Source organism: Peromyscus maniculatus, chromosome 6 (genome assembly GCF_049852395.1).
Source record: "Peromyscus maniculatus bairdii isolate BWxNUB_F1_BW_parent chromosome 6, HU_Pman_BW_mat_3.1, whole genome shotgun sequence".
NCBI lineage: Eukaryota > Metazoa > Chordata > Mammalia > Rodentia > Cricetidae > Peromyscus > Peromyscus maniculatus.
In genome coordinates this window covers 40,267,251-40,281,045 of record NC_134857.1, presented here as the reverse complement: position 1 = coordinate 40,281,045, position 13,795 = coordinate 40,267,251, and the positions used below count along the sequence as shown (strand labels likewise).

At 37.8% G+C, this 13,795-nt stretch overlaps 1 protein-coding gene across 8 annotated transcripts in view; it reads right to left on the bottom strand.

The window, feature by feature from the left end:
- Rnf13 (ring finger protein 13) overlaps window positions 1-13,795 on the bottom strand; it is a 165,275-nt gene that overhangs the window by 24,426 nt on the left and 127,054 nt on the right. For all 8 annotated transcript variants that reach the window (XM_076574118.1, XM_076574117.1, XM_076574115.1 and 5 more), the window contains 2 exons: window positions 6,759-6,846; window positions 2,933-3,023 (listed from right to left, as the gene is read on the bottom strand). In XM_076574118.1, coding sequence (XP_076430233.1) covers window positions 2,933-3,023; window positions 6,759-6,846 — 179 coding nt within the window. The remainder of the gene's footprint in view (window positions 1-2,932; window positions 3,024-6,758; window positions 6,847-13,795) is intronic.

Sequence of the window (13,795 nt, the reverse complement as noted above, 5' to 3'; positions counted from 1 at the left end):
GCTACTGTGACATCACTATTACAAAACAGACAGAACCCTATCAGAAGAAAACAATGATCAGAATTAAGTTCACTAACTATTTCATGAATGGCCACACTTTACATGTAAGGCGTTGCTTTACAACTACCTTTAGTCTAAAGAGGGGAATACAATGCTCAGCAGTGTGGATGTTTTGTTACCCTGCTACTCACTGTTAGGTGATTATTTTTAAGGTGACAATATCACATACTCAGTTCAGGTAAAGTAATAACAGTATGAAAGAAAATGAGAACAAGTTGCTTCTTTTCTCACCAACAGAGGTCTTTAGGAGTTCACAGTACTTATGAAAAATAGGAAAATTTTTACTTCCAATCTGTTTTTACTGCTATCATTTGTCAAATTTGCATCTAAGGGATTCAGTTAAACTGCAACAAATATAAACAATACCAGGGACTTCTCCCAGATAATGCAAATACCCTCCAAAACTTTGCTTGGATTGCTAGAGTAAAAATGTAACTTTTCATCAGAAGAGAGGATAATAAATTATTTCACATGCATTTTTGTAACTTTGTATAAAATACCTAAGTGATAATAGCATTGGGCTAGAAAGGAGAAAGCAGCAGCAGGCTTGAGATCTATTTAGTCATCTCTTCTAGCAAAAGTCCATTTCAGAAGATAATTTTCCAGTTCTGGGCACAAACCCTCTGTGCTACATCTCTGGTACTACTTGTGTGAGCCACTGATCTGGTACATCACTACCACACACTCTCAACATGCTATAAATGAACAGTGCTGGTGTCCAGCAGCCAGACTACTCTGTAGCTAACGTTAACCAATGAGAGAGAGCTTCTCAGTATCTTTCAGCAGGTCTCTTACTACTCTGGTTTTTCGTTTTTCATGCTTATGACTTATGTAGATACATTTTTCCCCATACGATGAAACAAACACTGTTCGGTGATTTAATGTGATGAATTGCGCGGAAATAACTTGCCAGGCAAGAAAAACAAGCTAAAAAAGCAAATCAGGAAGTTTCAGTAAGTAAAAATTAACACACTTTAGAATAAAAATGGTCTGGAATTCATTACAGACATTTCCAGATGCACTGATGGTATTCAGTGGTCTGGATTCTAAACCTAAAATTCTTTATGCCTATTCATGCTAGCTGCCACATTTCAAAATCATTTGGGCTATGGTCAAGACATATTATGAGAAGTCTAAATAGTTTAAAATTGATAAGAGTATTTTAAGCATCTTGAATTATAGGTTTGTCCTGGCTAATTTATTGTCAACTTCATACAAGTAGAGGTATCTGATAAGAGAGAACCACAATTCAGAAAACCTATAAGATTGGTCATAGGCAAGCCTGTGGGACACTTTCTTAGCTAGTGATTGATGTGGGAGGGCTTAGCCCATTGTGGATGGTGCCATCCCTGAGCAGGTGGTCCTGGCTGGGGTTTATAAGAAAGTAGGCTGAGCAAGCCATTAGGAACAAGCCAGTGAACACTGATCCTTCATGGCCTCTGCTTCAGTTCCTGCTTCCAGGTTCCTGCATGACTTCCCTTAGTGTAGGACTTTTACCTGGAAGTGTAAACAAAATAAACCATTTCCTCCCCAAATTCCTTTTCGTCACAGTGTTTATCACAGCAACATGAACCTAACTAAGACACAAATTCAATACACATTCAAATACTGCCCTTTCCTTACCAAACTGCTAATGGGAGAGGTGGTGACAGAGACTACCTATGGCTGAGAACTGTTTGCCATTTGTGTCTGCCACAGCTGAACCTCCAGATTCACCCCAGATTAATCTCAATTTGGGGAGCAACAACAACAAAAAAGTATTTAGACAGGTTTAGTAATGTCTTACCATAACATTGCCTTCTGTGACCATGCCTAAATATTGTGAACTCCATAGGTTTTGCAGCTAATATTTGATCTTTGAAGCAGAAAAATGTGCAATGAAGGAAATAAGGTTTATTCTCCTGTATGTGTGGTTTAAGGTTAATTTCAAGCCTGATGTCAAGGTCTACAGGTCAAAACAACTTGTTCATTTCCCAAAACCCCTCTTGATTGACACAGACAGCCTTGTTTTGTCTCTTTCTGACAATCAGCATCAGCCAACTAAGTACACAGTCTTCTATCCATACAATTATCAGGAAAATAACCTGTGATCAGTTCAGATGCTGGATATTGATGTGCATGCTGGAAACTGAACTCAGATCCTCCACAGGAGCAGTATAGCCTCTTAATCTCTGAGCCATCTCTTCAGTAGTGTTAAAAAAATAAAGTAAAGCTGATTCTTAATCTGATTAAAAGCCAGAATCCTTTTTGAAATAAATTATCTCACTAATGAATAAGGCAAAGACACCCACTATCTATACTGATAGGCATGGTGTTAAAGGTATTGCCAATGCATTCAGATGACAGAAAGCAACTCGAAGTAGAAAAATTAGAAAAGTGAAGCCGTTCATATGTGTAATGGAAAAATTATTATCAACACTAACATAATTTTGGCAATCACAATAAGCTTTCATTTATGCAAATTAAACTCTCCTTAGCAACTGTAATGAAAGAGTAGTGTCTACCAATAATTGTAAACAATAAAATGTCTCATTATAAACTTAAACAGAAACTATAAATGGAAAGTTTATTCTTAGCAACACTGATGCCAACATTAGCACCTCCCTGTAGCAGGAGCATAATTTTAATACATAATCAAATTCAAAAGAAACACTTTTTTTTTTTTTTTACAATACAATGGTTTAAGAAGAGAAAATTTAGCACAATCTATTAGCTCATTATAAAACCATCTTTTCCAGGCCAGCCAGGGCTACATAGTAAGACCTTATCTCTGAATAAATAAGCAAATATCAATGTATGTAAAATTATATAATTCTGCTATAATATAAGGAACAATCTGAAGTTACACAATTTTTTGATATTCATTACTTACCCTTTTTCATATGTGAATTCCTCTTTCAGGGAATTGGCTGATGATTCACCAATAAAGACAGACGGAATGTCAATTTTCTTTAATACATCAACTGTGTAAAAGAACAACAGTGAGTTTATTTGTAAAATGCCAAAACTTAAAGTTCTCTCTAGCAGCAGCAAATGCAATTGGAAACAATCACATCCAAATTCCGATGCCTACCAGTTGATCCTTCAGACTGCAGACTTACACTTACCATCAAAGTGTTTAGAAGCACCACATGGACATTACAGGGTGATGTTTTTCCTATACACAATCTTGCAACAATCTTACAAGGTAGAGACATAATTTTTTTATTTTTAATATTTCCATTTCACTTACTCTCTTATAGATAAAAGTTCTTCAAAGAAAGAAGAGGACAAAATTGTAGCCTTCTTTCCCACAGAATACCTAATTCCTAAGTAAAGAGGAAAAAGTTTACTTGACATACCCACTTCCAAGACGGACACAAGCCACTAATGTGAGACCACTTTAAAGAGGTCTAACAGACAACATTGTGGCTCTGGTCCTCACGAGGGAAATGTGAGAGGCATTAGCTGGCAAGAGGCAAGGAGCTAAGGGAGTTCCAACTTCCTCCTAGAGATTGCAGCAGAGCTAACTTCAGCTGGTATCCCAGGAAACTTGACCCTGACCTCTGTATTTAAAGCTAAAATAAAATGCTACCAAAAGAAGAATTTTGTTTTTTAAAATTACACTCTATTCAGGTAATAAAAATAATCAGAAACACAAAAAACAGTCTTCTTAGGGGAGGGACTTAATGGAGATAGCCCATTTAAGGTTGAGCTTACAAGGTCTCTCACTCTCTGCTGTGAGTCTCTGTATTTGTTTCCATCTCCTGCAAGAACTTCCCTGATGGTACAAGCTTCTCTGATGATGGCTGAACAAGGCACTGATCTATGAGTAGAGCAGAATACCATGGGGAGTCATTTTATCATTACATTTTTTTTCTTCTCTTAGACCAGTAGTATTTGGTTTGAGCCTAGCTCCCTGGGTGATCTAGTCTAAGGTGGTCACCCAAGCAGTGTCAGGTAGGAGTTCCATCTCATGGAGTGGCCTTAAGTCAAATCAGTGATTTATTCCAAGTTTTGTGGCACCATTTCCCTAGAATATCTTGCAGGAAGTATACCTACCATATGAGGAGGTAGGAAGAATGTATGACCCAGAGGGGATGGAGGACACCAAGAAAACAAGACATAAGCAAAGCTTGTAAGTACTAAATCAACATGAGCAAATCTTATAAGAACTCAAGAGACTGAAGCAACATGCACAGAAAGATTCTAAAAGACAGAGGACCAGGAAAATGGCACCCATGAAAACAAGACCTGCACAATAACAACACCAGCTGACATGTCAACACTCATAAAAAAAATTTCCCAAGGCTCCACTTCCACATGAAGAGCTACAGGCAATCAATGGCTGCTGAGAGAGAGAGAGAGAGAGAGAGAGAGAGAGAGAGAGAGAGAGAGAGAGAGAGAGAGAGAGAGAGAGAGAGAGAAATAAGTTTTTTCCAGGATGAGGCCAATCCCAAGTAGTCAGCCCTAAACACAAATACATATAAACAATACTAAAGAGATTCAGCAGGTTGTGTGTGTGTGTGTGTGTGTGTGTGTGTGTGTGTGTGTGTGTGTGTGTGAAATAATAATTAGAAGAGAAAATCATGAATTTAAGAGGGACAGGGGAACACAAGAGAGAATGGAGAGAAGGAAGAGAGGGAGGGATGAAATGATGTAAATACAGAACTCATATATGAAGTTCTCAAAAACAATTTTAATGAAAAAAAATACATGATAGCCCTGTATAGTTAGCTTGTTAGTTCCTCGAGGTTGGCTCATTTTCCCTGTGAACTAATATTTAGAATAAGAAAATAATCTCATTTCAAATAAAAAATATGGATATATCCGTGTGATGTAAAAGACCAACTGCTATAGGAAAGTATATGGGAAGCTGGGCACAGTGGCCCACGCCTTTAACCCCAATACCTGGGAGACAAAGGCTGGCAGATCTCTGTGAGCTCTAGGCCAGCATGGTCTACAGAGTGAGTTCCAGGACAGCCAGGAACACATAGAAAGACCATGTCTCAAAAACAACAGAGAAAGAGAGAGAGAGAGAGAGAGAGAGAGAGAAGAAGAAGGAGGAGGAGGAGGAGGAGGGGGTAGGGGATTTAGCTCAGTGGTAGAATGCTTGCCTAGCAAGCACAAGGCCCTGGGTTCGGTCCTCAGCTCTGAAAAAAAAATAGGAAAAGAAGGAGAAGAGAGAAGAAGGTAAGCAGGCAGGCATCCGTCCACGTATCCATCTAGAGACTGGTGAAATGGTTCTATGGATAAAGTGTTTGCTGTATTTAGGGAGATCTAAGTTTTGGGTGTCTAGTAACTAATAAAAAGCCCAATTCATCACTGTAATTCCTGCAGTGGGAGACAGGGACCAGAGGATCCCTGGGGCTTGATGGGCAGCAATCTAGCTAATCATAATCAGTACATTCCAGATTCAGTGGAAAACTTCAAAGAAATAAGGGGGAAAGGCTGGAGAGATGGCCCAGCAGTCAAGAGTACATGACTGCTCTTCCACAGGACTCGTATTCTATTCCTCTCACCCATGGCGGCTCACACTGACTACACTCCAGTACCCTCTTCCAGTCATCTGTGGTCACACATGATACACAGACACACATGCAGCAAAACATCATACGTATAAGATAAAATACAGTGAGGAACAATAGGAAAAGACACCTGATGTTGGACTGTTGGGACTACTCTGCCCCCCCCACACACACCCTGAAGCATGCATGTGCACAGATCATATAAAAGAAAGTATAATGTATTATAGCTTTGAAATTTCACCAGAATGCAGTAGGTACTTTAATCTATACATCTTAAAATTTCATGCTGTGTAAATCTAAATAAATTACAAAAAAAATGGTTCTGCAGCATTCCTTAACTTTTATTACATTTATGTTTGTGTGTGTGTCCCCAGCATGCAGGTGGAGAAGAGAGGACAACTGTCAGAAATGGACTTTCTTCCTTATGTGGTTTAAGAAGACTGAACTTAGGTCGTCAGTCCTGGCAACAATGCCTTTGCTCACTGAGCTATCCTACAGGCCTTCCATGGCATTCTTACCAAGTAATTTAATCACTGTTTATGGCTTTTGAATTATTTTTTAAAGAAAACATCTATAAATCAATAAATAACCTCCCCCCCCCTTAACTGCTGAGAAAAAGGACAAGTCAATTCTAACTCAGTTGGGAATTAAAATTATCCTCTAACAGGGCCCCAGGCCTTAGTAAGACTCCACGATGGGAGTGTTTTCAGGCTATAACTCAGCACACAGACAGCAGCGCCACCTGAAAAAGCTAAAATAAAAGCCTTGCTCATCAAAGACCATATAGTTCTGGGAAAGAAAGTCTCTAAGTGTACTAACCTTGTATTTTGGCTTCTATAGTTCTGCTTCTGGCTACTGTTCTTGTTAACTGAAGTAGGTGAACCCAGAACATGGGTTTTGTGCTTAAAAAGAGCTCAATCTGAACGAGGCTCAGGGCTACACTGGTATCCAAACACCCAGTGGAGTTGCTGGCCTGCTAGGAAAGAATTTCTATTGGCTTAATAAACCCATGCCTGAGCAGTCTTCTCTGGTGAAGACCCCACGACAATACCATGAAGGCTAACAGCTAGGAGTTATCTGGTAAAGAACAAACTTCACTGTTTGAACAGAAAATGAAAGAAGAAATTCTGTTAACTTTAATTTCAAATGATCTGTCAATCAGGAGACAAGAAAAGTGATACCTGTACTTACTGTCGTTGGATCCCATGCTAATCAGGTCTTCAGAGTCTACATTGTAAACTATGGCTGCTTTGTATCCTGCTCTCTGTGCATTTAAAACCTGCAGATGAAAAAACAGTCATATTATGAGGGAGATGGTCACAAGTCTATGCTATTTGCCTGGAAGCATATCATGTGCTTCTGTAGGAATAAAAGCACAGATGTTCTTGAAACACATGGATGTCTGTAGGGGACCACTGAGGAGTTCATTAGATACTTTTTTAATTCATTCATGGCATTAAGAGAATTCAAAGCCAATAAAGTTTGGAGATGTGGCACAAGTATTAAGAGGACCCAAAGCAATAAGGAGTCTATTTCTAGAACAGAAACGTGCTGTGTTCAGGCTCAGTAATCAATAGGCCCCAGACATTCACATCCCATCTTGATACTTACTAGTGGCATAAATTCAGGCAAATGACTTTCTCTGTATGTAAGGGGTGAATATGGTATGCACGTTCACATATATATATACACACGGATGTGTGTATCTGTGTGAGTACATCTGGAGACCAGAGGGTGACATCAGTGGTCTTACTGAAGCAAGGTCTCTTTAAACCCAGAGCTCTAGGCAGCCAGCTTGACCTGGGGAGTCTCTGTCTCCTCCTCTCCAGTGCTGGGATTACAGGAAGGCTGCCGATATTTAATTTACCCAATATTTCATTTACATGGGTGCTTGAGATCAGTCTTCACAATTGGGGGGCAGGCACATTTAGCTCTGACAACTGAACTAAATGTAATGAGGCTGTGTATTCATGGCACACATGAACACAGCTCTACACAGCCAAGTCTCTTTTAGTTACCCAGTGGAAGTGTGGGTAAGTATGAATAATTTTATCATCTTATTTTTTAAAAAATGAATCTGTGGGAGATACATGTGTCTTAAGCCAGGAATATTCTGTTTATATTTATGGCCCCATCATCTATAAAATAGTGCAACACAGAGTAGAACAGCATTAAATAAATGTCACTGAATGACTTAAGTAATGAAGTATTTGTTTGGATTAAAAGTTCACATAAATGTAAAATTGGGCAGAAAGATTTTCTCAAGAACTAATTAAAAGAAATAGCTCGTGAGCTCCAGGAAAGGCGCAAAGCTACACAGAGAAACCCTGTCTCGAAAAACCAAAAAAAAAAAAAAAAAGAAAAAAGAAAAAAAAAAAAGAAATAGCTCACTGACATAGGACCTTCAACATTAAGGACTTGCAGTTCTTAACATTAGGAATAATGGCAAGAAATCAAGCACTTAACAAACCTAGCATATAGTCTGTACTCATGGAAAGAAAAGTCAATGATTAAGAGCATAAGTTTATTATTTTTACACGCATGTGCAGTATTTTTATTTTCAGGTGGATTCTTTATTACCACCTAATTAATTTTATCGCCGAACTAAAACTGAGACAACACGAGTGCCTCTTCCTCATAGAAGCTGCTGCTGTCCAAGAGCCAGCTCCTCCCGGAGAAGAACACTGGAGTTTCTACCCCTCACTACAATTATCATATCATTCACTCCTTACATTGCCATGATAATACAGACTGCTACAGTTTTTATTTAAATAAAAGCATGCTTAGGTGGTGCTCCTGTTGTATTTTTTTGACACAGAGACCATTTTAATTCTTCCCCTAAAAGCTAGCCAAGTAACCAAGAAGTGTTCCTTTTCACATCAAAAAGTACCTTTTGACATAGACACAACTTAAGAAATAAAAGATGAAATCAATATCAAAAGCCATTTCCTGCTGATCTGAAACATAAGGTTTAAATTTTTTAAAGCTAACTTTAATTCTCTGAGACCAAAGATGTAGCATGTTAGGGCTGACAAAGCTACCACAGAAGCCACGGTAAAGAGCAAATCAGACACCGTACGTCATGCAGGATCAAAGACAGATCCTTATGGAGGCCTCACTCAGTCTTCCTAGACAGCCCAAAGAGGCTGATGCTGTCTTGCTTCTTACCATTGCCTCCACACGAAATACGAAGTGCACCCTGCCTTATCTACACACCCTCTCCACCCACACCAGTCATTCTCTGCTTAGAGTACTTTCATCAATCGATTTACTTACTTCTTAATAGATTATTAATGTTATATTAATCTTAAACCATGCCACATGTTAAATTTATTCATACATGTATCATCCCACTCAGACTATCAGAAACAGGCTACCAAAGGCTCTTTAAATATTTAAAAGCTATCTACCTATCAAGTTTTCTGGTGAGAAGCACCAAAGTATCATCAGTTTTGTAAGTTGCTTTCTCATTCCAAAATTATTTTTGAAATTTACTTCTTGTTGTTCTTGGTGGGGTGATGCTGGCAGTATGTGTGAACGTGGATGCACAACGTGCCACCGTGTGTGTGTTGAGGTCAGAGGACAGCTTTCAGGAGTAGTTCTCTTCCCCCTTTACACGGGATCAGGGGATGGAACTGGGGTCACTAGGCTTGCACAGCAATAGGACTGCCTGCTGAGTCATCTCTCCAAACCCTCACTCTCAAGTTACTAAGACACAGCAGTATGAACGAATGCATGAACAACAGCATGCTAGGTGTGCAAATAAATACAGCAGCCATTAAGTTTTAAGACTTGATTAAGCAATTGAGAAATATTTATTGCATATATCTAGCATGTAACTGTTTCCACAAGTAAAATGCAAAATTATATTAACTATCAAAAGCTGTTTTCTGATAACAAAATAAAAGGTCCTAAAATAGAAAATGTTAAACCACCAAAATGGGAAAGAATTCTGTGAGCTTAAGTATGAACTCAAAAAAAAATAAAAGAATGTTTTCAAAAGTTTAACAATTTCTCCGCAAGGTTCTTTTTTATTGTTTTATTGTTTTTAAAATGAAGAAGGGAAGTGAAATCAAGAGACACATTAACATATGAACCAAAAATACTTATGAAAACAAACAAAGAAAATGTATTCATGTTTAGAAACTATAAATCTCAAGTGTCAGTCAAATTAAATTACATTTCAACTAAGCAGCAGCTGGTATTTTTAAGAACACATGAGACAGAAATAAAACCTAAATCATTTAGTAATTATGTTCATGGTTTTACATTCATAAAATTCAACCTCAAACACATGGTGTCAGATGGAAGGAAAAGATGAAAAGATTCATGAATAAAAAGCACACATGGTAAACAAAAACCTAAATCCAAAACATCCATCAAAACTAAAAAACCCATGAAAAAAATCTACTGAACTCTATTACCAATCTACCTTTTAAGTGACTGGCCAGGCTATTAGTACAAATTGCAGTGACTGGAGTGAATGCTTCGCATCTAGTCACCAAACTCGATGCAACTGCATTATGTAGACCAGGTGGCATCCAACAAAGAGTTGCAAGGGAATAAGGAATAATAAGGCTTGTTATTGGAAATAGGCAGCATGTCAGAAGACAGTGACTGCTAATGATAGAGTCATCAATGAAGCAGGGTGTCAAAGAAATCCTGGAAATGAAACAATAGTTCATCTTCTTTTCAGTCTGAACAAACTGGTAATAACCTTGTAAGAAGAAAGAAGTGACTGTGCTCTCTCTCAAGATGACCGTGAATGAAGGACTCACAGGCATTACAAGTTGATAAGACATACATAACTACGTTCCAGAACAAAAATGGCAAGTACAAAAGGAACCTCTATGTGCTAGACATTTGTATTCTTATCTCAATGTTCAGCATGGTCCTAAATCTAGATATTCTTTTCTACATTTTAGAGATGAGGCAAGGTAGGCCCTGCAGTGAGTCACACTTCTACAGAGCTGATACAGAACAGCATTTTATTAGGTTAGAGAGAAGCTTGGGGCTTTAGTTTAGATCTACAATATCCCAAAGACCGATGTTAAAGGCTAAGTCCTTAGTTTGGTACTATTAGAAGGTGGTGGAAACTTTAAGATGAGGATCTTTAATGGGATGTTTTAGGTGAGTGAGGGGTGGGGGCTGCCTTTGGGAGGACTGTAGGATGCTAATTTCTCTGCTTCCTGTCCACTGTCATGTAAGTAGATTGTTCTGCTACATGCTCTCCCAACCCCGCCCAGAAACAACAGAGCCAAGGAACCATGTACAGAATCCTTTGAAACTATGACTAAAAAATGCATTTTCTCTTCATAGACAGCCTATCTCAGATAGGTGCCTTAAGGCAACAGTAAAGGAAATCAAACCAGCACAACAGGATTTGCTGATGTATTAGGATAAGAGCCAGGACCACTACCAGCACTTAACATCTTACCAAGGCTGGAAAGAGAAACCGAAGTGAGAAAGACATTAATATTAGGAGCCTATAGGGGAAACAAAACTTACTAAATAAACAACATGTGCCAGGAAAAAAAATGTGTTAAAATACTGGGGTAAAGTAAATAGAAACTTAAGAGAAGAAAATATTATGGCATGAAATACCTATGGCAGATTTTATGGAACTTGAATCTCTACAAGAGAGAAATTTTGATTTAATGGTGGAAAGAGATATTTCTTGTGAGAAGACAGCAATAACAAGCCAATAGCATGCTAAAAACAAAATTAGAAAAAGAAAGAGCAACTTGACTTGAAAAGAAGGGTACCTCTGGAAGGCAGGACACCTAAGAACAGAATCTCGTACCTGGGTTTGAATGCTTCTACGAGATATATCAATTTGGGCGAGTAACTTCCATAACAATTAATATAATTTGCCCAACTGAGAAGGTTGTTCTGAGGATTTAACAAGTTAATATACGAAAAGCTCTTAAAACAGCGCCTAGGCAGCTCCTGGCACATATGAAATGTGTTCTTATTATGATTAAGGCATCATTTTTATTATTTCTGATAGACAGTCAGAGGGTGAGGAGAAAAAGGAAAAGGAGAAGCGAGTAATGGAGCACCTTGAAGGCCATTCAGAAGAGCGGGCTTGGAGTTTCCTCTGGTGAATTCCAAGCTGACACTTGAAAAAGGATAAATGGGGTGTCAATGGTGTTTTAGAGCAATCTGGATTTAACAAGGTAGGATGGTGGCAATGATACTATTTTTCTTCTGGAAGATGTGTTAGACTAAACGCCACAAAAACTAAGCCTGACTTGAAGGAGGGAGCTAGAACTGGCTTTGAGCAGGTTACATTTGAGAGAGAGCAAGGTTTCCTAGGTAGGAAGATGACATGAATCGAACTAGAGGCAAATATCCAAAGATTTTCAGCAAATAAATTCATTTTTGAATATTTTGAAATTCAGTGTTTTGAATAAAACTAGCTATATTTTTCAAAACAAACTTCAAACATAATGCACATTTTTATCCTTCCTATCATTTTCTATCTCCTCGAATGCCTATACATAGAGTTAAATATAATGTTTTTACTCTACCAGGAGACAATTAAGCAAACATGTCTATATGATAAACCTGCAAAAATCATAAAACATAACAAAGGTAGAAATGAATCTTTTAAAAGGAACAATACCATTACCTCATGAGACTGAACAAACTTACAATCCTTTTTACTTGAATGCAAGTCAACATTTCAAACTTAAAAACTGTTATCTGAAATGTTGCATAAACAAAAACTTCTCATATTTTAACAAGTGGGGGCAGGAAAAAAATTAAAAGCAGGAGACTGCCTCAGACAGACAGACAGACAGATAGGCAGATAACATACCATCAACATTGTACATGCAACCCCAAAACATACTTAATATTCTGAGAACAATGGGCTTTTAGACAACTGGTAAAAGATGTCTGAAAAAGAAAGAGTTGTTCTAAATGTTCTCTCTTCTCTTCTAACTATAATGTTAACACAACTCTTTTTTGTTTGTTAACACAACTATTAAGTTTAGGTTACTATTTCAACATCTTTTATAACCCCAAACCCATAGTGACCCCAAAACTGCAAAAATAATCATCTTTCTGATCCACAAGTGGTTATATTGGAGCAACAGCAAACAAAGAACTACACACCACCCACAAAAGACCAAGAAACAAGAGCCACACCAAGGAACACCAATGTCTAACTCCAGATGTCTAATCCTAGCAAAAAGACAAACATCAACAACCAAGTCAACACACCTCCTTCAGAAGCCAGCATCCCTATCGCAATAGACCCCCAAGAAAAGCAGTTTAGCTCCAGCATAAGACAAGGACTTCAGAATAGCAATTATGAGTACGTTCAAAAACCTTAAAGAGGAAATAAATGAAAACAGAATCGAATGAAATAAAGAAAACAATTCAAGTTATGAAATTAAAATTTAACAAGGAAATAGAATTGCTAAAGAAAAGCCAAATTGAAATAAAGCTCAAAATGAAAAACTCAGAAAGTCTGACAGAAAACTCATAGGTAAGCCTCACTAACAGATTATAAGACTTGGAAGAGAGAATTTCAGGTCTTGATAAGGTAAATATATATATATATATGATAGCTCAATCAAAGAAAAGGTTAAATCTAAAAAATTCAGGCCAAGGTCCAGCATGGTGGTATACACCTTTAATCCCAGCACTCATAAGGCAGAGTCAGGCAAATCTATGAGTTTGAGCCTGGTCCACCTAGGCTAGCCAAAGCTATATATTGAGACCCTGTCTATAAATAAATAAATAAATCCAGACACAAAACATCCAGAATATCTGGGACACTATGAAAGACCAAACCTAGGAATATTATGTACAGAGGAAAGAGAAGAAACTCGGTCCAAAATTACAATATTTTTTAACAAAATCTCCTTAATCTAAAGAATGAGGTGCTCATCAAGATTCAGGAGGCATTACAGGGCACCAAATAGACAGCACCAGAAAAGATGGTCCTGTCCCATGATACATAATAATGAAAACATTAAATGTACAGAACAAAGAAAGGATATTAAAAGCTGCAAAGGAAAAAGAATAAATCACATATAACGGCAGGCCTGTTAGAATAATGCCTGACTTTTCAACTGAGACCCTGAAAGACAGAGTGCCTCGACAGATGTTCTACAAGCTTTGACAGACCACAAATGCCAGCCCAAAATACTATACCCAGCAAAATTATAAATCACAATCAACAGAGAAAGAAAAACATTTTATGATAAAAAAGA